Below are 22802 nucleotides of genomic sequence, written 5' to 3'. Positions count from 1 at the left end.
TTTCCTACTTTGATGCCCAACGATGCGAACTTCTCCAGCTATACATTCAAAACGATTCTTCTCTTTAATCGAAATTCCTTCGAAATCCGTTTCTTCTAACATGGCTTAAAAGAATGATTAGTAAAGCATGCAATGAAAAATGTAAGGGTGAAATTTATTATTTTACTGCTCAATATGCATTTGTATCCGAACGAGATTTACAAAACATTCATGAAAATTTATGTATAACCGACCGTCGGTTTATTAATTTTGCCTCGGCTCCAACCGACTACTTAGGTTAGTTTGACGTTTAGGTTCAAATAAAATTTGTAACGAACACTCGGTTAATCCACTTTCAACCGAACAGCCAACCGAGCGTTCAGCAGATAAAAACTCAGTTGAAATTGAACCGAGTTCGGTTAAATTTTCTAAGTGTGAATCCTTTTTTTTTTGGACCATTGTTCCCTTATCTCCACGATCGGCTCGAAAGCGTTCATAGTTTTATTCTTCTTCACTGGATCGTCCACTAGCGATACAATTCAGCATAATCTTCGAATTTTCTCTCGGTCCGCGAAATAGAGTTAATAAACTATAGACGACGAATGTCGCTGCTGTTCCCTTCGTTCTCGTTCGCAAACATCCCGGGTATCTGTCTGTCAAACTGCATACTTTTTCGCTTTGACACTTATATCCCTCCCTATCTTCGCCAGCAAGAGATGTTGCGGCGGCAACGCCAGCGACATTCTCCCTCTATAGTTTATTATCTCTATTGTCCGCGACAAACAACCCGAACAACAGCATGGAGTTTTTTTTTTTATTTTTTATCGCGACATTCAAAAAAGTTGTTGACCTAATCATCATTTCGACCAACCATTCGGACACCCATCGATCGAAAGGAAAACATCTCGCTGACGGATGACATCGAAGTTTTTTTTTCTCGGGCATCCATCTGTCAAGTGAAATGTGGTCGAATGTTGTGTCACTTTTTTGCTGCGCTGGTCTAAAAATCTCGTCCGTCGTCGTCGTCGTCGTCGTTCCACTGCATCGAAAGAAGACAAGACAGACAGATTGACGAGAAGATGGAAACTTTTTGCTCCGTGCGTATTTTGAGCTGCGTTTGAAGTGAATTTTCCACGCCAAATCATCGTTTCCGCCGCGGAAATTCTAGCGTAAAAGTAAGTTTGCGACCCGTCGGTGGTGAGGTGGGTGTTGATTCGGTGGAAATCGGTGGATTTTGGGTTGAAAACGGGAGTGATTCAGTGCTGTGCAATTAACCTCAATTAGTGGCTGGGTTGGTGGGGGACGAATGCCTACCTCCGTGGATTTTCCGTGATGCGAGCTGCGGGTGTGCGTGTTTTGATGGCCTTGCCGTCTCAGGAGGAAACGCAGGGTGCATGGTTTTGATTTAGTGGGGTCACGCGCAAGGGTTTACCTTGTCTCCCTGGTCGGGAGTAGTTCCTTTGTGTGCAGTCGATTTTCTGGGTCATCGAGTAGCGCGAACAGAGGTAAGCTGGTGGATTGATGTTTTCTTTGTTTTGCTGTTTTCAGGTGTTTGTTCCGACGAGTGAGCGCGCCCGACATGGTGAAGAAAAAGTGCAGTGACATCCGGGACAATGGTTCCTCGACGGAATCGAACGACGATGCGCGGTTACCTTCCCACCAGGGGGGCTCCGGGGAGAAATGCACCCACGTCAAGAAGGCGATCGATCCACCGGCGGTCAAAAAGAAGCTTAAACAGGACGGACTGAAGAAGCAGTGCCCGAAATGCGTGGAGAACAAATCATTGCCCCAACCGGAACTGGCGGCGGCTGGCGAAGGATTCGAGCTGGAGGAGGATATTCAGTTTTCGCTGAGCCTGTGGTTGTGTCTGCAGTGCGGAACGCAGCTGTGCGGGCGCTATCTGAAATCGCATGCGCTGGAGCATTACAAGGTAATTCTTTGATTTCTATATTTTGTGGGCGCTGGGAAGTGTTTCCAATATCTGATCACGCCTTCCCTTGGATAGGAAGTAAAACCGTAGGTTCGATCAAGCTTTCGGTCTGTGAGGGCTGCAAGACGAACCCCTTTGTGGAACTCTGATCTGGCGAAGCTCAGGAAACAATGTAGAATGAGTTGGAACAGTTGAAAGTCCTCCGGAGAGGGAGTTCTGGAAAGTTTAATCAGTAGCTATTGCGCAGTTCCCACCCAACTGGACCCCTTTCGCAGTTAGTATAAGTGCGAGATCGTGAATAAAACTGCGATTTTGCATCGAATCGTTTCGATGTCTTCTGCGCACTTATTCAGCACTTTGTAACGCATAACTGCGCAGAAGACACCGACACGATTCGATGCAAAGACGCAGTTTTATTCACAATCCCGCACTTTTACTTACTGCGGAAGGGGTCCAGTGGGGTGGGAAATGCGTAATACTTCCCTGGATGTGTGGATATTACATCTTCGGATCAAGATATTGTCTTTTCTTGTAGTAATGATTCTCTGGCTGCAGTTCGGAGTATCATAATTTTAGTATCGATTGAGTGGGCACTAAATAGTTTCACTCCTTTCAAAGCATCTGAAGCAGACGGAATATATTCTATTTTGCTTCAATGTTTTCTTAGATATCGAGTGACAACGTGCCTCTCGATGCCATATTGGAAGCCGCACGAAGTCATGGTAGGTATATCTCCAATGATTTCCAATTGGATTTACCAAATGCTCAAAAAACCGACATCTCTTCTCGAACTTGCGTCAAGCAGCGATTAGGAAATTGAGTGTTTGTGGATGGCCCCAAGGGGGAGTCTTATCACCACTTTTGAGGAATTTCGTACCATATATGCTATTGAGGCAACTCTTCAATAGCGATTTACCTACTTATGGTTTTGTCGACGACTACCTAACATTTTTAGTTGTTATGTGCATCAGCATTCTTTTCAAACTGATGCAAAGCGCCCTTCAGGTAGTTGAGGGTCTTTTGGTAAATCCGAGTAAAACATCTATTGTTCTTTTCGCGAAAAGGCAAAACTGCAATGGCGTTCGACCTTTACATCTCTTTGATTCTGAAATCGATGTGGCTGAACAGCTGGAGTTATTCTTAATTCCAATCTTTCCTGGACACCTTACATTGAGTTCATGCTCTCAAGAAAGCTTGTATGGCCTTCGGGCAATACCGGCGAACCTTTGGTAAAACTTGGAATCTAAAACCCAAGTATCAAATGGATTTACACAACTGTGTTCGAAGAGGATTCTGCGAAAGAGGAGAACGCCAAGAAAACTAGGAAGCCAGCAAACAACGGGGTTTGTTCGAACAACCCCCACAAAACGACTGAAAAGGACATCGAACAAATCATCAAGGAGGTTACGAAAAAGACCACCCGCAACGCTAACCTGCGATTCCAGGAGCAAGTGATGAAATTCTACTCGTTGTGCATCGAGCAGGATCTACCAACCGGAGTAAAAGAAAAGATCAAAGATATTTCGAAACAGTGCTTCGATCTGTCGAAAACCATTGTGTAATCGCCTTCAACCGACAAAATACAGAACTGGAGATCATACAATGCAATATACAAAGCCTAAAGAGTAACAAATTTAAACTACTGAGAGTACTGGCAACAGATAGCTATGATGTAGCTCTGTTTTCTGAGACTTGGACACAAGCAGAACAGGAAAGCACATCAAAGCACCGTATTTCAGAATATCATCAAGTATACGACGGGAGCGGACCTGGTGTGATGGTTAGAACACTTGACCATCACGCCGAGGACCTGGGATCGAATCCCACTCCCGACATATTCACAAAATGTGAGTTCTTCCTTCGGAAGGGAAGTAAAGCGTGGGTCCCGAGATGAACTAGCCTAGGGCTAAAAATCTCGTTAATACAGATAAAAAAAAAAGTATACGACTCCCGCTATAACAATTATGGCGGCGCAGCACTTTTGCTAAAAAAAAACAGCTACAACTACTTCCCAATTACACTACCTGCGGTATCTACTGTTGAATGATGGGACTTGTACGTTCGTACCAGCGTAGTTAAATCACTGGGCGACAGCAATTGATGTAACCATATGTACTCCAACAATATACATGGATCTTACTTGGAGAGTGCTAGAGTTCGGTATCGGCAGTCATCATCTGGCGGTCGAGACAGTAGTCTACATGGATGTGTCGAGACTGCATTATGTGTCTGATAAGAAGACGATTGATGAAGACATGGCTAAACTCGATGGGGAAGACATGCAAAACGTTAAGGATTTGCTTGAAACCGCAAAAATGGTGATCAAGCGGCACACAAGGAAGGATAAATTAGTTTTGGTGGTCTGATGATGTGGACAGGCATAGAGAGAGAAAACCGAAGCTCATCGGGAGTTTAATAGAACATCGAACGAAAGGACACTGCTTAACTTCAAAACGAAAGCTGCCGTTTTCCAGAGGGCAAAACGGCAGGAAATATAGCTAAAAAGCTGGAAGGAACGGGATTCCTCCGCAACCGTCGATTGGTAATGCAGCTGAGAAAAGGATCTGTCAGCAAGATCATCAGCCGTCGGCTTCCTTAACTAAGGGGATGTGCTCTCGCCAACCCTCTGGTGCAATTCGCAGACGACTTTGGAGTCATCGTCAGAGCGAAAAACACCAGCCTTCTGAATGAAAAGGTGAAAGAGACTGTCAATCTTTTCAGCGAAAAAGCGTAAGAACTAAACTTCAAGATCAACACCGAAAAAAAACAAAAATAATACTGTTTACGAACAACAACAACACGCTAACAGTAGACCTGAACGGCAGCCCGATTGAAACTGTGAAAAGCCATCGATACCTGGGTGTGACGATTGATCGTGAGTTTCGGCCAACATATCAGCAAAACTGAACGGAATTACGTTATGTACGGAATCAAAAACGGAAGCAGCAATGAGCATTTATACTGTCCTCATCCGAAGCGTTATTGAATACGGATGTACGGTAACGTATAATGCAAAACCGAAGAAAACTAGACGTTACAAACAACCAAAGCCTAAGAAGAGCAACAGGATGCATCCGCACTACACCAATAAATGCGTCAACGGCGATTGCTGGACAAAACTGCTTGGAACATCGACTCGAGTATGTCAGTGGAAAAACCATAGCTAGATGATTCGAAAGGCGTAGCGTCGTGGCTGAGCAGCTGGTGGATACTCTAGAAATCAACGGTGAAGACAAGGGAGGATATTCATATCAGGAGAAAATTTACCGAAAGAACTGGAATCACTACACCAATATCATGCCACACGTTTCAACAATACCAGGAAATGTGGAAATAAATTCCACATTAGAAGGAATCTTTAGACCAAAGAATGATTTACCATCAGTGAGCTGAAACAAGCTGCACTCTGTGTAATGAACGCAAAGTATGCTGGACGAGAACGAATCTTCACGAATGCGTCCAAAGAGAACATGACATGTGACATCGGGGTTTTCGTTGAAATAATAAACATGAAAGCATTCTACCGACTCGAATGGAACACCAGCATAACTAACATCAGCAGAACTTTAACCACTGAAAGTTGCCATGGACATCATAGAAGTCAATCAGTTAAACCACTATTTGGTATTCACTGATTCAATGACAGCATGCCACATGCTGGAAGATGCGATAGATAAGAAAAAAGCTGCAACACTACTAGCGGAAATGATAAAAGCAGCACTAAAGTGGAAAACTGCGTTTCAATGGATTCCTAGCCACGTTGGAATTCCGGGAAACGAAATGGCAGATAAGTTGGCACGATCGGGATTACCACTCACGGCGGCAGTTCCAAGACCAAACTTGTTCCTCAAGGATGTATTCGGAATACTGAAAATACAAATGGCAACAAACCGCGAGCTGGTACTCATCATACTCCGAAAAAAAGGGCTAGGATTTCTACGAAATACAACCAAACATTCTTGAGAAACCGTGGTTCATCGGAAAAGATGTAAGCTCTAAATGGTCGCGACACTCGCCTACTAAATCGGCTAAATTAGGGAAAGTCAAAACAGTTTCATCCTCCTCCTCACCCCTTCACCCACCGATCGGTGGCGCCAACCGATTGCAATCCCCAAGGAACGTCAAAACTCGAATCGGTTCGTTGTGCCCACCGCCGCCATTTCCGCTCGCGGATAGGTGGATACAGCGCACCACTTCCGAAGTTAGGTTCGACGCACGGATTTGGAGAAATATCCAACTTCGCTAGTCGAAAATTCCGGGTTCCCACTGCACGGAGAATATCTTGTCTGTTTTGTGAGACCGTGTCCACTAGGTTGCCCCAAAATTGCACATAGTCAAAAAGCTTGGGGGCTCACCCTGCAAATGATAGCCAAGGGTGTTTGAAATAAACTTTTGTTTGACGGCAACTTTCAAAAATGACGTGTAGAGGTCGCCCCGGCGAGATTTTTGAAAAATGGCCATTTTTCGTAATAAATTTCATACAAATATTCTTTACCGTACAAAAATTGGCAATACCCACTATTTTTATATTTTTTACAGATTGATATGGATTCAAACTTCTTGGGAAAAATAATTAACGACAAGTTTTGCAGGTAACTTTTTGATACCGAATTTTTAAATTTACTAAAATTTGTCATTTTTTGATATACTGTGCATTTTACCCATCATAAAAAGTATCTAAACCTAATGCTAATTTAAAACAATTTCCATAAAAAGATAGATAATTTTATGAGGAAAAACTTTGCCGAAGACAGCATTGCGTTTTTTCTATCCGTTTCAGAGTTATTCACAATTTACTATTTGGTGAAATTTGAATTTTTAGGTATTTTTCTAAAAATGTCACATAAGAACTTCCCAAAAACACTTTCAAAGTAAAAAATCACATATGCTCAACAAGTTTTTGTCTTGATTGTGTTATGGAATTATGGTGGCATCATTATTTGATTTTTATTTTTTATTATTCAATCCCTTCATATAGAAATTGGCTAGCAAAGATTTCTTAAAAAGCTAGCGCTCTTGACAAGCTTTACTGCCTATTGATTTTTTTAAGATATTCTCCACAAAATGTTGAGCCATATTTTCGCGTTTATCTTACTTTCCTGTCGATATTCTCAATTATTTTCCTACATGAAGACGTATGAGTCCTGGACCAGTGAAACAGCCCAGGAAACAGTGGTAAAGTGAGTAAAGGCGAATACGTTGATCCGTGCCAAATTCAAATCGCGATTAAGAACATCTCACGTAAGAATACCAATTTTTAGATACTAAGTCATTCTGAAAAGCAGGGCATGTCTTTTTTACATCTACTGATTTGAACTATCTTATCAACACAAAAAATAAGATAGGGGTAGGCGGGGCATTATGGACACCCGGGGCAGAATGGACACCCTCAATATTTTGAAATATGCGAACTTTTTTGAACTTTTAATGAATGGAGAATATAGTTCATTTGTCTAAAACGTAGTTTCTGGAAATAAACATTCGAAATTAAAATTATACTTGATTTTACACGAAAAAGTTGCGTCCTCCATTTTTTGTGCATGGAAATTATAATTTTCACACCATCTAAAATAAGATTTAGTGATTAATTTATTGCAGGTCGATTAAAACCTGATATTTCTAGAACACATGCAAGTAGTTTTGCTGTATCTACATGCTTAACATGTTTATATTTTCTTCTTTATTATATCAAAAATCAAGTTTGGAAATATCTTCTGCTGCCGGGGCAAAATGGACACTCGCCTTTTTGAAAGAAGCGACAAGGGAAAAATATAACCTAAATCACAAACCAACCAAATTCTTCGATTTCAGTATATTTTCGGTTAAATGGTCACTATAGTAGATATAGGGTGAAACAAATTGGTCAAAAAACGACAGAAGTGGAAAATAGTTGTTCTAGGCACAGCTGTACATGCCGACAAAAACGAAGCTTTATCCAAAACAGCCTGAATTTAAATTAATTGAACAAAAATTAACTACTTCGGCCTATTATTCATCCATAATAGTTGTTTTGTAATGAAATGACTTTATGGGTGTAAATAATGTACGAAATTCGTAAAAGTCTCATGGTGTCCATATTGCCCCATGGGGGTGTCCATTCTGCCCCGTATGCTTGAAGACGGTCATGAAAAACTAACATTTTTCAAAACATTTTTTGAAGTGGATAAATCATTTTTCTTCGTGAACATTCTTATGCAATAGATGCTAAATAGACTTTAAAAGGATACATGTATCAAAAAACTAAACTTTTTTGACATCTTGCTAGGTAAATTTGGCAAAAACCTTAGGGTGTCCATATTGCCCCGCCTACCCCTAGGAGTGTGGAAGATATCGACGAGCTACGAACAAGCAAGCCATGACTTTTAAAATCTATGACAGCCATTAATAAAATGGTCATTCGTTATTAGAACCTTAAACAATACAGACGTTTACCTTAATCGATCTACGGCCATGCCCATATCCAACAATTGGAAACATAAGCCTCGCTTGTTTTTTTTTTATTTTCAACAGGCTAGAACGTTGCTTGGTTTAGAATTGGAGGACAATCACATAAGGATCTGTTCCAATTGGCGAAATAAAATTAATTTTTACTTAACCCTTCAGGACGCGCGCTGTTGTAAAAAGTACAATACTACCAAAAAACCTCGCTAGTCGTATACAACGCGAGCGCTGTGCAGTTTCGGCTGCTTGATGGCGCGCGTCCTGAAAGGTTAAATTTGACATTTCAACACTTGAACTTGACAGTTCTCCTAAGGGAATAATTATCGAACTGTCAAGTTTAAGTGAAAATTAATTTTAATTCTCCAATTGGAACAGACCCTTAGTCACGTTATGGGAGTTGGAAGCGCGGCGGAAATGTGGGACATGTCCAGAGGAAACTGTGTTCAATGCGTTTAAATGATAGTGGAAGTTGTAGCGCAGACAGACGTTCTAGCTCGAACAAATTTATTCAAATTTTCTATGTAAATTTTCACTAGCGACACCTAGGCAACCGATTGCCACAGTACAGTCGCGTGCAGTTGACAGTTTGAGAAACCACGTGCTTCCAGCCGCTCACTTACCACCCAATTCTCCACCCACCGAAAAATAAAATCAAAACAAACACTGTCAAAATCATTCCTACATTTGCGTCACATTCACAAAGATTTCCCAATGCGAGTGAACTTCATCTAAATGCAGTTTTATTCAAGCAAATCTATGTAAAATAAAAGTAATAATATGTAAAATATTTTACAAGAGTCCTGCGCTAATTTGTGCAAAAGATTTTAGACATTAAACAAAAGTCATTTACTCTGCACAAATTATGTGGAAACATTAGCGTGCAACACGTGCGATCTTTTCCCGCCATCCGGCTGGAAGACGACCGTGGTGACAGTTGTTGGTTGCAACGCACATGTGAGGCAGCGATTGAATATGAACGTCGCTAACGCCATCTGTTCGCTGATTGCCACTTGGCAATTTGTGGCGGCCATGTTTTTTACACAAGCTGCTGAGTCAAACTTGAACGTCTGTCTGCGGTTGTAGTGTCTACCTAATGGTTGTGCGCATAGGATATCTACCTACATGAAATACTATTCATAACAGTACCTAAATATCTAGGTATGATTCATTCTGTCTACCTAAGGTAGTATAAATACGGGTGGTCATTGGACCACACGGCAGATACTGCACAAGCCTTGGACTTGTTAACATCTTTAATATTCTTTTTATTTTTGAAGGATATAAAAGAAGTATGTCCGAACATTACGGAGCTTGTTCACCGATTAGCCAGGATGGGGGAAGCTTTACAGAGGAAGCATTGAGGTCCACAGTTCAGTATAAAGAACGAAGAAATTGCTTGTGGACGTGTCTTTACTGTGGGAAAGCAGGTCATTTGCGAAGAAGTTGTCGTGAACGGTTGGAAGAAGTTGAAAACCCGGCTAGAGAGAAGAAGCAACAACTTGGAGTGAAAATAGTGAACTCACAGTATTCGATAAGATATTGCAGTTGGTGAGAAATAAAACGGACTATACACACTTAATTTTGAATACCGTGTTCGGTAAATTTTTGACGAAAATAGAACAGCTGAATACAGCTATAACGGATTGTTTACCTTTTGCACCCGTTTTTGACAATTCTAGATTGAGTTTAAATAAGGGCGAAAGTAACATGAGAGAGTTTTCTTCAAATTAAAGTGGCAAGATGCAAGTATGGTTGAACTTTTTGGTCATAAATCGCTAGGTTGCGATGCAATCTAGCGTCTAAGTGTAAAAAAGTTCGATTTAATTTGCATCTTGTCACTTTAATTTGCAGAAGAGAGAGTCGATGAAGAGAACTCTCTCATGTTACTTTCGCCCTTATTTAAACTCAATCTAGAATTGGTGTACTGAGCCTCAGTAGAATCGATTACCGTAGCTACCGAAAAAGTTCTGCTGTTCTATTTTCATCAAAAAAGTACCGAACAGGCAATTCAGGATTGAGTGTGTACTATTTAAAACAATAGTTGAACAGTGTTTTGAAGCAGGATGAGGGAGCTACCAGCTACAGAATGTGATGTGAGCATGGGGCTTCACTGAGGAGGAGTGTTGGAGTGGTGTATTGACAGCCCCCTGGTAAGATCGACAGAGCGAAAAAGAAGTCAACCCCCTGGGCCCTGTAGCATAATCAGGCTAATAATATTAGCTACAAGTTACAAGTTACAAGTACTAATATTACAAGTGCTAATAATTTGTGTTGCATAAAGGCTCAATTTTTCACTAATATTATTAGCACTTGTAATATTAGTGACCATGAAAATACAAGTTGTTTTGGTTCATTTACCTGTCAAAATTCATCCGACAATTCACTATTAATTTGAAATGGCAGTTGATGTTTGTTTATATTCTGCATTTTTCGCGTAACATCCGGAAATAACTTCATTTATTTCGAAGTTTTGCATTCTTTATACGATAGGTGAAGAAAAGCATGTGCTGTTTGGATAATTTTTGGCCGCTCTGACGAAATATTTTTTTACAAAGTATGGCACTGCAAGTACCTAGATTTTTAGTAAAATGTCCCAAAGATTTAATAGTACTGGTTGAAAAACAATGTATAAAGATATAGCAACATGTATTATGCTTCTTGTTAAAATCCTAAATGATCTGGGATGCAAAAATTGAGCTTTTACCTACTTTTATATGTCGCAACTCGATTCGAGTTAGTGTATGTATATTGTAGCTCTTGATTAGCTTAATGATGCGCAATACAAGCAAATTTATTTCGCATCTGCAACTTTACCTGTGCTTATGCAGTGACCATAATATATAACTTTACCAAGAACCTCCAATCAAGGATGGGTATTGTAGAAACTTTGGAGAACTTGAGAGACTCAGCAGAAATTATATTTTGGATACAAAGTGTACATCAACGCAATTTTCTCTTCAGTGAGTTTCGAATACATACTGCCAAATTTAATCGTCGAAAACTGGAATTAAGGTTGACATGTTAGATAAATAATACCTTTTGAGTTCATCAAAATGGTAAATCGATATATTCAAAACTAAATATGACTTCTACAATACTTAAAATCTAACTTGTAAATTATTTTACAAGACCTTTGAGACTTGTAATCAAAAGTACAAGTCATAGCTAATATTTTATACTTGTAGTTTGTTTATGCAACATACACTTGTAAATTCTACTAATAATATTAGTCCAACCGACTTGTAGTATTGGACTTGTAACTTGTACTTGTAGTATTTTTATGCAACAGAAAATTATAAATTACAAGCTACAAGACTAATATTATTAGTAAAATTTTCATTATGCTACAGGCCCCTGGTTAACATGACAGTTGTATGAGTGTTTGCATGTGTGTATAAGTACGATGACGAAGCCAGAGAAAATAGGTAGAGAAGCGAAGAGTGAACAGCCGTCTGAACGGCAACACCTTTTCTGTTTTGATTTCATCCCACGGGTGTTGGCCAAGATCACAGGGTTTGACGGTATTAAAGTGAAGGATGTTAATTGTAATTCTTGTATTGAAAATATCACCTTCAACACTTTAATGCGCCTCTAACGGTTCATTGCGAACCGGCTGCTACAGATGGAGTATGGCTGATTTATCAGAAATGCTCGATAAACAGGAGGGACCTGCTAGGGCTCAGTAGTTTCTATACTCAGAAAACAGTTCCGGTCGGTTGATTCTGGAAGGGTTTTGAGGTCGTTGTGGATCATAATGAAAATATTTGTGTTTTGTGACGAATCTTAGAATCTTTTTGGAGTCAGCAGACTGCATTGTTGTCTGGGCTTCCCACTATTCGGTTAATTTTAACAAACACTATAAAAATCAATAATGTAATGTAATAATGTATTCAATTTGCTTATACCTAGTTCTCAACATTTGATTTGCTTACGTGATTTAATTTTAAATTTTATTATTTTTATATCTGATAGTTTTTTGAGTAAACTCTAATATATTTCGAATGCCTGATGCTTAATAACGTTTTCTTGCAATATCAATTTAAGAAACTAATAGTGGGAAAGTGCAGCATTTAATTTCGTCGCGAGACGATTGTGCGCACAGTGATGGGAGAGGTTTCTACGTCCCTCGGCGTGTCGCTAGGAACCTTTCAAAAAAGAAAAAAAAAAGATTTCATCCCACGGGTGTTGGCAACTGCCGCAAAACAGATTAATCCACCCATCAATGGTAGTGTCTTTCTTGTATACCGCATCAGAAATTATTTATGCCGTTGATTTATAACCTAAGGGTTTCTCCAGAATAAAACATTTTTCATTTATTTAAGAAGTCAATGTTATTTACACTGTTATCCTTGATGTTTAGGAATTTTGGTGAAAGTATGTTTCAATGTGATTGCAATACCTATCTCTAATTTTGCGAAAAAAAAAAAGCAGTTGACTGCCAGCACTCGTTTACGCCGCACGTATTCGCTTTACCTCCGTATCTCTCTCGCCAATACCGTGGAAAACAATGTGCGCCGCGCGTGAAAACATCCTAGTAATTGATATTAGTGTGCTTCCCACTCGACCCGATGTTGGGAAGATAAAGCTATTCTTGGATAACGAAATTCATCTCCAATATGCTGAAATTAAAAGCATTCAGTTGCACAATACTCGCAACTGCGTTCTCATCGAGATGATCAACAAAGAAGTTGCTTCACGCTACCAATTGGAGCACAATTGGAAGCGTGTCATTGTTGCTGAAAATAAAGCATACAAGATTCCCGTGTACGTGGATGGTGAGGCAGTGACCGTGCGAGTCAATGATCTGTCCTCAACGATTAGCGATGCCTCAATCAGGGAATGCATGTTAAAGTTTGGCGAAGTAATTTCTATTAGGAATGAAACCTGGAAGCACTATTTTCCAGGAATTCCCAATGGTGTGAGAGTGTTACGGATGAATCTGTTCCGCCATATACCTTCGTGCATCACAATAGAGAACGAATTAACTACGGTTTCCTACTTGAACCAACCTCTATTTTGCCGCCGGTGTAATCAGCCGGCACATCCAAACAAAAAATGCGTCGAGCTATCTGAACAAAACAGTGCAACAATTTCAACTGTAATGTCTGCAGCACCATCAAAATCTCATTCACGAGACGGGCTCTTCAACTCCAACGATTTCCCCCCTCTAAGTGGTGAACAATCATCAATTCGCAAACCTACTGTTGAAGAACGGCGAACACAAGAGGACGACAACGAATGGACTGACTGTGATGACAATGACAATACATCGAGCTCTTCAACTGACTACAATGTAGTCACAAACAAACGCAGGCGGTCAACCCGAAAGGAATGCGATGCAAAGAAAGTTTGTGCTGACCAGTGTTCCCACAACGCGGGCCACGAGAGCGAGGAAACAACTGATGCGCTGTTAAAGGGGAAAAATGCTCACTTGAAAAATAAAAGTGGGAAGGGTGTTAGCTTTACTACTCATTGTAAAAAATGATAATCGGCTCTGTAAAGCTGTGCAATACGGCGATTGAGCCTTTAAATAAAGAGTTTGGAAAAAAAAAAAAAAAAATTGCGAAAATCGTCAATATTTGTTGATTTTGTTCATTAGGATACCAGTTTGACGGTTCGATAAGGTATTTTTGGCTTCACACTATTCACTTCTCTACCTATTTTCTCTGGACGAAGCATAAGAGCTAATGTGCAATGAATGTATTTTTGTTTATAGGTATTTAGTCCGTACTAGTTCGTTGTTGTAAATAGATGTCGTTAAGAAGCACAATATGTCATTTATTTTCTTTATATCACGCGAACTCTGGTATGCTATCTAGTCTGTTTTGTGTCCACCCACTGCGCCCTGGGATATCAACATTCTCAACCCGCTGTAGCAAAGCGCTTTAGGTTCACTTAGTGCCCTTAGAAGTCAGTGCCCTCTTCTAGGGTGATGAACCAGTTCTCCTACCTACCCTTTTCCCCAATCCATCCTTTATTCCTTTCCTTCTATCTCTCAGGTAGATGAAGGATAGGTTCGTGTTCATGATGATGGAATTTACTTATACCTGATACCTGATACCCGAGACTCCAAACTGCCATCTTTGAAGCGCATCTACGAAACGGATACGGAGAAAAGGAGTTTTCGGGAAACTGACATTCGGGGGAAAGTATCACAATCATATATAGTTATCATATGATTGTGCTACTTTCCCCCGAATGTTGCAATGGTTGACCTATGTAACCAACAACTATTATTCTCTGTCTTCCTATAGGTTCCCCGCTCCGAACCGCACGTGATAGCGATGAATACGATGGAGTTCCAGATTTGGTGCTATCAATGCGACACCGAAGTGAATCCAAAGTCGGTGCCCAAGCTGCTCGATTGTTACGAGTTTGTGAAGCGCGAAGCGGAGAAACAAGTGCGCGCAGATCCGCCGCAAATTGTCGACATTGAGCGGAAAATACAGGCCGGGGCCAACGACCTCCGTGCCGTTATGGGAAATGCGATACCCACGCCGGTTGCATCCGGTTCGTCCATCACCAGCAGTACGATGGGATTGGCGAGCACCCAAAATAGGCTGAACAGCACCGTGAATTCCTCTACATCTTCAATGACCACCCCGATCTATCGGGATTTGCGGTTGGACCTTGCGCGGAATCCTGCCTCGGCCATCATCGATGGGTTGCCTCGGGTGCGAGGTCTCTCCAACCTGGGCAACACCTGCTTCTACAATGCGGTGCTGCAGTGTCTCGCCCGGACTCCGTTCCTTCTGGACGTCCTGAGGGAATCCGCCAACAACGGTGAGAAGTTTCAGCTGCCCGGAGGACTACTTAAGCTAACGGATGGCACCGAAACGGAACTGATGCCAATCAGTGGCGAGCTAAATGCCTGGGGCAATCTGACAGAATCGCTGGCCGCGACGCTGAACGAACTGCAATCCGGCGGAGGGGTTTTCACGCCCAGTAGGCTACTGAAACAGCTGACCGCCAAATGGCCTCAGTTTGCCGGCGCCGAGCAGCACGATTCGCACGAACTGTTGCGCCATCTGCTGGAGAGTGTGCGATCCGAGGATTTGAGACGGTAAGTCGGTGGGGAGGGTGCCGCCATCACCGCTAGGTGGATTAATTCATTTTCTTCCATTGATACAGATACCAACTTATAATCCTACACTCGCTAGGTTACACAAAGAGTGTAGATCCGAAGACAGTCGACAATGTTATGAAGGAGAAAATCAAATTTTACGGTATGCAGGCAAGCGATCGAATCCTCGTTCCGGAGCCGGTGTTCCGTGGCCGTCTGGTGTCGACCCTGAACTGTCAGGACTGCGACCACTTGTCCTCTCGGCACGAATGTTTTCTGGATTTGTCGCTGCCAGTCAGTGCCGAAAAACCGCAGCCTCCCATCCGGCGAAAAGGAAGCCCCGAACCGGATTTCGGCTACGGAGCCAGTTCGTCATCATCGGTGGCGACCGCCAAACCCATGAGCACCAAGGAACGACGACGGGTCAAGAAAGCCAATCGTGCCGCCGCTAAGAAGGACAAGAACCTGTTGAATTTGAACGCTACGGCGGGAGTTGGTGCCACGGCAGCGACGGTTGTTCCTGATAACGGAACCGATTCGGGTGCCGGAGGAGCAGGTGATTCCGCTGCCGACGACGATGACGGAATGTCCGATGCGGATGTTGAGGACAACCTGACGGATGATTCGCAGCCGAGAAAACTCGGAGCAGTGGACCAGAATGGCAATCAGCAAACGGCCGTGGGACCGGAAAAGGCGGATGACACACCGGAGAACCCGAACAAGGAGGGCGTAGGGGATGGGGATGGGAATGTGGTCTGCGAGCTGGGACTCAGTGCGAAAGGATTGGCCAGCATGGTGGAGAAGATGTCTCTGAACTCGAGCGGAGATCAGCAGCTAGAGGAGGCGGATGCCAAAAAGACAAAACCCCGGCGTCAGAGGACCTACAGCCATGCCGATTGGGGAAGCACGTTGGCTCCTCGGTACCAATGCGAAGAGAACGAGTGTTCCATACAATCCTGCTTGAATGCGTTTACGCAAGCGGAGCTAATGACCGGTAGCAACAAGGTCTGCTGCGACGCCTGCACGGAACGAATCAACGGAAAGGACGGCAAGTCGGTCAACACGAATGCAACGAAACAGTTCCTGATTTCTTCCCCGCCAGCTGTCCTCATTCTCCATCTCAAGCGCTTCCAGGTCGGACCCCGCGGAATGCTACGGAAAATTACCAAACCCGTCACGTTCCCCTTCGTACTGGACATTGCCCCGTTCTGCGGTTCCAAGGTCAAAACGTTGCCCAACGTCAAGCACGGCCAGAAGAAACTGCTCTATTCACTCTACGGAATAGTGGAACACTCCGGAACCATGCACGGTGGACACTACGTAGCCTATGTCAAAGTCCGTCCGCAGCTGGCGAGAGACGATCCCCGGTGGCAGTTTCTCCCGAAGGGATCCAAAGCCGAACTGGACCAGAAAGACGAGGAAGCCATTCAACACGAGAAGGAACTGGCCAAAGAGCAAGCGCGTAACCTGGCCGCGGCCGCCCGGGACAGTGACGATGCGCACAGTTCTTCGAGTAGTGTCACGTCCAGCAGCACCGGAACGACCACCTCCGACGGCGACGAGGAAGGCGCCGTGGGATACACACCGAGGCCGGAAATCCTGCCGGACGTGGACCCCCCGCCGGGCAAGTGGTACTACGTGTCCGATAGCCACGTCCGCGAGACGACCGAAGACCAAGTGCTGAAAGCGTCCGCCTATCTGCTGTTCTACGAGCGGATCTTCTAGAGAGGGACTAGGTGGAATGCAAGGGTGGTAGTTGGGCGCCACGTTGTACGTCGGAACGCCGCAAGGTCAGTGACGGAGGGATGAAGCGTTGTGAGGGCGTGTAGGTTTGCAGTGTGCAGTCGGTTCATCAAGTTGGTGTTTTTGTCTATAGTGTGAATAAAAGCTTTCTCCATTATTTTGGTCCAGGCGACCAAACATAATGTTTGGAAGTTTAAAGAAAATTGTTTGAGGACTAGCTTATAATATTCGTAACTAAGTTCCCGGGGAAGTCTTTTCCGGATAGAATATTTGGAGAAACTATAGGGGAGTGACAACATGGGTCTGGGTCATAAATCCACACTATTTACACTAAGGAATCCCCGAATGATTTCAGGAAGGAACTTCAGAAGGAATCCTAGGAGGAGCCTGAAAGAAACTCCTGAAGGAATCCATGAAAAAAAAATCTATACTAATGTCTGCAGGAACTGCTGTATGAATCCCTGAAGAAACTTCTGCAGGAATTTCTTAGAGATCCCTGATAGAAGTTTTCGAAGAATTTCAGTAGAAAATTCAGGATTCCTCAAATGAAATCAAGCAGCAATCCCAAGGGAATTACAGCGCGAATTTCTAAAGAAATTCAAAAAGAATTTTCAGGAGAAATCAACGAAAAGTATTGAGAAGAAATCTCTTAAGGAATTCCAGGAGAAATCCCTGAGAGAATACTAGGAGGAATTCCCGAAAAAAATCCATAAGGAATCCTCGTAGGAATTCCAAGAGGAAACCCTGCAGGGATTCTAGAAGGATTGCCAAAGGAATTCTAGGTGGAATCTCCGAAGAAATTTGAAGAGAAATCATCGAAGAAATTTCATGAGGAAATCCCGGAGGAATTCAGGAGGAATCCCCGACGGAATATCAGGAGGAATCCCCGAAGAAATTTCAGGAGGAATCCTCGAAGGAAGTTCAGGAGGAATCCCCGAAGAAATTCTACAAGGAATTGAAGGAGGAATTTTCGAATTGATTTCAGAAGGAATCTTTAAAGGAATTTCAGTAGGAATTCCCGAAGGAAGTCTAACACAAATTCCAGCAGGAATACCTGACAGAATTCCTGAAAAATAATCGTGAAGGATTACCAGGAGAAATCGCCGAAGAAATAACAGGAGAAATCCCTGCATGAATCCCAGGGGTTCCTGAAAGAACTCTGGGAGGAATCTCCGAAGGATTTCCATGCGGAATACTCGAAGGATTTTTAAGAGGAATTCCAGGAGAAATCTCCGAAGGAATTCAAAGAGAAATCCCCAAACGAATTCCTGGAGGAATCCCCGAAGAAATTCTTGGTGAAATCACTGAATCAATTCCAGAAGGAAACCCCAAAGGACTCCTGAAGGAATTCCATGAGGAATCCTTGAAGCAAATCCAGGAGGAATCTCCGAAGGAATTATAAGAGAAATCATCAAAGACCTTCCAGGAGAAATCCCTGCATGAATCCCAGGGGGAACCCCTGAAAGAATTCTGGGAGGAATATCCGAAGGATTTCCAAGCGGATCCAAGGATTTTTAAAAGGAATTCCCATAGGAAGGCCAGGAAAAATCTCCGAAGGAATTCTGGGAGAAATCACTGAAACAATTCCAGAAGGAACCCCCAAAGGAATTCCAGAAAGACTCCTAAAGGAAATCCATGAGGAATCTCCGAAGGAATTATAAGAGAAATCATCAAAGAAATTCCAGGAGGAAACCCCGAAGAAATTTCAAGCGAAATCCACGTTAGATTATCAGGAGAAAGCCCCGAAAGAATTTCAGGAAGAATCCATGAAGGATGTCCAGGAGAAATACCCAAAGGAAATCCAGGAGACATTCCAAAATGAATTATAGGAGGAATCTCCAAAGGAAGTGCAAGAGGAATCCCTAAATGAACCAGGAGGAATTCTGAGAGGAATCACCAAAGAAATTCGACAGAATATTAGAAGGGATCCCAAAAAGAATTTCAGGAGGAATCCTCGAAAGAAAGTCTGGGAGGAAACCCCGAAAGAAAATTTAGGAAGAATCTTCGGAGGAATTCCAATAGAAATCCACGGAAGAATTCCAGAAAAAAACCAGGATGAATCCTCGAAGGAAGTCCAAGGGAACCCCTGAAGAAAGTCTAGGAGGAATCGCCGAAGAAATTACAGGAGCAATCCCGGCAGGGATTCCAGGGGAATTCCGGTAGGAATATCCAAAGAATTCAAATAATTTCCAGGCGGAATCATCGAGAATTTTCAGCGGATCTTGCCGGGTAGGGGGAAGGATTTCCTGGAAGAAATCCAGAATTAAATCCTTAAGGAATTCTTGTAGAAACTCCATGAAAGATCCATCAAGAATATCCAAGACATAAATATGCCTGATTATAATCCCAAGGGAATTAGTGATGGAACTCCTAGAAGATTTCCTGAAGGAATTCCTGAATGAGCTTCTGAAGAAATCTCTGATGTAACTCCTGGAGGCATCCGTGAGCCTTTCTGAAAAAAAAATCTCAATCTATAATCTGACAGGACCCCAGGAGCGATCCCTGAAAGAACTTGTGGAAGAATTCCTAAAGGAATTTCTTAAGCAATCCTCACAGGATACTCTTCACAAAATCTTAGAAAGAACTCTAATAGGAATCCCTGAATAAACTTCTGAGGTAATCCCTGAATTCTCCTGGAGGTATCGTTGGATCTTCGTATATGATTCTCTGTAGAAACTTCTGTAGAGATTTCTAGAGGAACTTATGTAGGAAGCCCTGAAGAAATTCAGGAGGAATCTCTGAAGCGACATCTGCAATAATCCCTGAAACTCCTGGAGGAATCTCTGATAGAACTCATGAAAAGAACTCCTGTAGGAATTTCTAATGGTACTTCAGAAGGAATCCCTGCGCAGGAACTCCCAGACTAGTTTCTAAAGACCTCCTGCAGGAATTCCTGGAGAAACTTCTCACGGGATTCTTGATGGATCTCCAGGTGGCATTTATGAATCCTCCTGAAAGAACTTCTGAAAGGGACTTCTGGAAGGATACCTGAACGAACACCCGTTGAAATAGCTTAGGGAACTTCTGGAAGGAATTCCTAATGAACACATGCATGGAGGCATCCATGAATCCTCCTGAAGCTTTCAGGGAGATCCCTGAACGAATTCCTGGAGAGATCACCGACGGAACTTCTGGAGCAATCCCTGCAAGAACTCCTGAAATAATATCTGAATACATAAGTGACCCGATTTTGTCAGCCCCTTTTCGGAACACAGTTTTTGCTCTCTTCAAAATCTTAAACAGTTTTTCAAAGTTTTTATTCCTCTATGTTCTGCATCTCAGCTGTAGTTTGATGACAAATATTAATAAATTGCTTAAAATTTGATCGTAGAATAATGAGAGCAAAAAGTTCGTCGCAACATGGGGCTGACAAAATCGGGTCCTTACTGTATTATTCTTGAGGCATCCCGAAGTAATTCCAAGAGGAATCCCCGAAGGAGTTTCAGGAGAGATTCTTGAACAAATTCCAGAAAATTCTGATCTGACTCTTTGACTACCTAGTTCCTAAAGAAACTCCTGTAGGAATTCTTGAAGGAACTCTCAAACTAATCTCTAAAGGACCCCCTTTGAGAATCCCTGAAGGATCTTCTGGATGAATCACTGATGTATATCTAAGGCATCCCTGAATTCTCCTGAACTTTCGATAACGATAATGGAACTTCTTGGTAACTGCGATTGGCAAAAAACACCTTCAAATGAGATGATGTCGTGTCGAGCTGGCTTAATCCCATTTGACATGAAGCCATTTGGCATAACATTTATTTGGCATAAAACGAAAGAATGTGTATAATCCTTGTTATGCCAAATGGGCGTTTTGCCAAATTACGTTTATGCCAAATGGGGTAGACTATTTGACAACTGAACACTTTCAAGGTCCGGTTATTTGACAGCATTGCACGACCTACTTAGAGCCCTCAATAAGGTTCCGAGTACTTACAGGGTCAAACATTTGACAAGGAATGAATTCAAGAGTAGACATCTGTTTGACAGTACTGAAAATTCGATCGAGTCAAACCGGATGTTTGAGCATTGCTTTGTATTTGGTCAAATATTTGACCCTGTGCGTACTAGCATCTTAAGAAACGCGAGATCCTTTCGTTCCACACAATCACACGAACCTGTCGGGAGTTTCATGCCTATCTACCTACATTACCTTGGTGCATTTACGACGAGCGGGTGAACTCCGATACTCCCCAAATATGTAAGACCCATATTGCAATTTGTTGTTACTGTCGCAGTGGTCGCAGTGAATGATTTTCGTCGAAAAAATCAAAAATCTGTTTTATTTATTGAAAGCTAGCTGTAATCATCACATCAGCACTGCGAAATTATGAAAAAAGAAAATCGCGAAACTATCCTCTAAAGTTTGTTGGTTGATATATTTAAATTTAGGTAAAAGTTTGCGAAAGTGCAAGCCGATCCTAGCTGTATCCTGCTTCCTAAACCAGAACTCTCAGAAGAAAGAGCGATATTGATCGTTTAATCGTGGTTCTTGAGTCACAATTACTACACTGTTCCAGGTAATGTTTGAACATCCTTAAATTCGTTGTCAAAAACCATCATTAACCATCTATCGCTCCATATGTGAAAGCTGTACTAAAGAGAAAGAAGGGTTATATTACCATAAGTGTAGATTAAAAAAGAGATAAAAAGTACGGCAGAATACGGCTACAGATAATTACCGGGAGAGATTCTTACTCGAGGGTTTGGAAATGATTAAAGAGATTGACTGCTTTCACCGATAGCGAATCTTATACACTAACACTTATCCCCTGTCTACCTACTTCAATGAACGTAAACCGTACCGAATAATTTAAAACTACGCAATTTACTCTGCATTAACAAAATAAAAACAAAACTCTTAAAAAAACAGAAACGAATCGAAACCGCTAGATGAAGGATACAATAATATATATAAATGACTATGATGGAATCAATTTTCATAAGAGCAAACCTTTATGCCTAGCGCGCCTCAGAATAATGATATAAAACATACATGAACGATTAAACAGCTAATTAGGTATATAGCTGAGCTAGTTTGCGCCGGCATTCAGGATGTTTTTTTTTTATTTGTCTCAAAATATAGATTATTGCTGCAGAATTGGGGTTTTGTGATGTCTAATTTTTGGGCGATTGGTTGCTGATGACGTCCTTGGTGCTGCTGGATTCGACTCAACGTTTTTCGATTCGTCTGCTTTGGTTTCTGTTGTGTTTTGATTATCCAATCAGTAAAAAGCCGTTTCCAGATAAATTGGTTTCATTTTACTTCTGCTCATCCTCAGCCCTTTAACACACACTACTGAATCAAGAATGTTAATTTGTTGAGATACCGAAACAGCTCAATCGAAGCAATCGGTTGAAATTCAAATATTGAATGTATAATCGCAGCAACCTATAAATATAGAATAATTTTTTTTTTCTCATTCCAATGTTACTACTCGAAGAAGCAAGTTCTTTTCTTTCAAGCTCTGCTAACAGGTTATGAGCCTTTAGCACTGTGCCGTTTTTTCTCAAGAAGTTTCCGGAAGTTCGAAACATGGATCCTCTCCTGCGATAGGACGGATCTGAAGAATTCTACGAAGCTGAACAATTCCAATTTCGAAGCCTGGAAGCTCCGGACTGAAGCGCTCCTGATCCGGGAAAGTA

The 22802-nt window shown here is 42.1% G+C and overlaps 1 protein-coding gene across 1 annotated transcript; it reads left to right on the top strand.

Annotated features, from left to right (window-relative positions):
* The first annotated feature begins 979 nt into the window (after positions 1-979).
* LOC109428449 (ubiquitin carboxyl-terminal hydrolase 16/45) lies at positions 980-22257 on the top strand. The gene is made up of 4 exons (XM_019704215.3): positions 980-1154; positions 1528-1909; positions 14605-15413; positions 15482-22257. The coding sequence occupies exons 2-4, from the start codon at positions 1559-1561 to the stop codon at positions 17136-17138; spliced, it is 2817 nt and encodes a 938-aa protein (XP_019559760.3). The 5' UTR covers positions 980-1154; positions 1528-1558; the 3' UTR covers positions 17139-22257.
* Positions 22258-22802: the final 545 nt, after the last annotated feature.

Source organism: Aedes albopictus, chromosome 1, assembly GCF_035046485.1.
Source record: "Aedes albopictus strain Foshan chromosome 1, AalbF5, whole genome shotgun sequence".
NCBI classification, from domain to species: Eukaryota; Metazoa; Arthropoda; class Insecta; order Diptera; family Culicidae; genus Aedes; species Aedes albopictus.
This window is presented reverse-complemented; position numbering and strand designations above follow the sequence as displayed.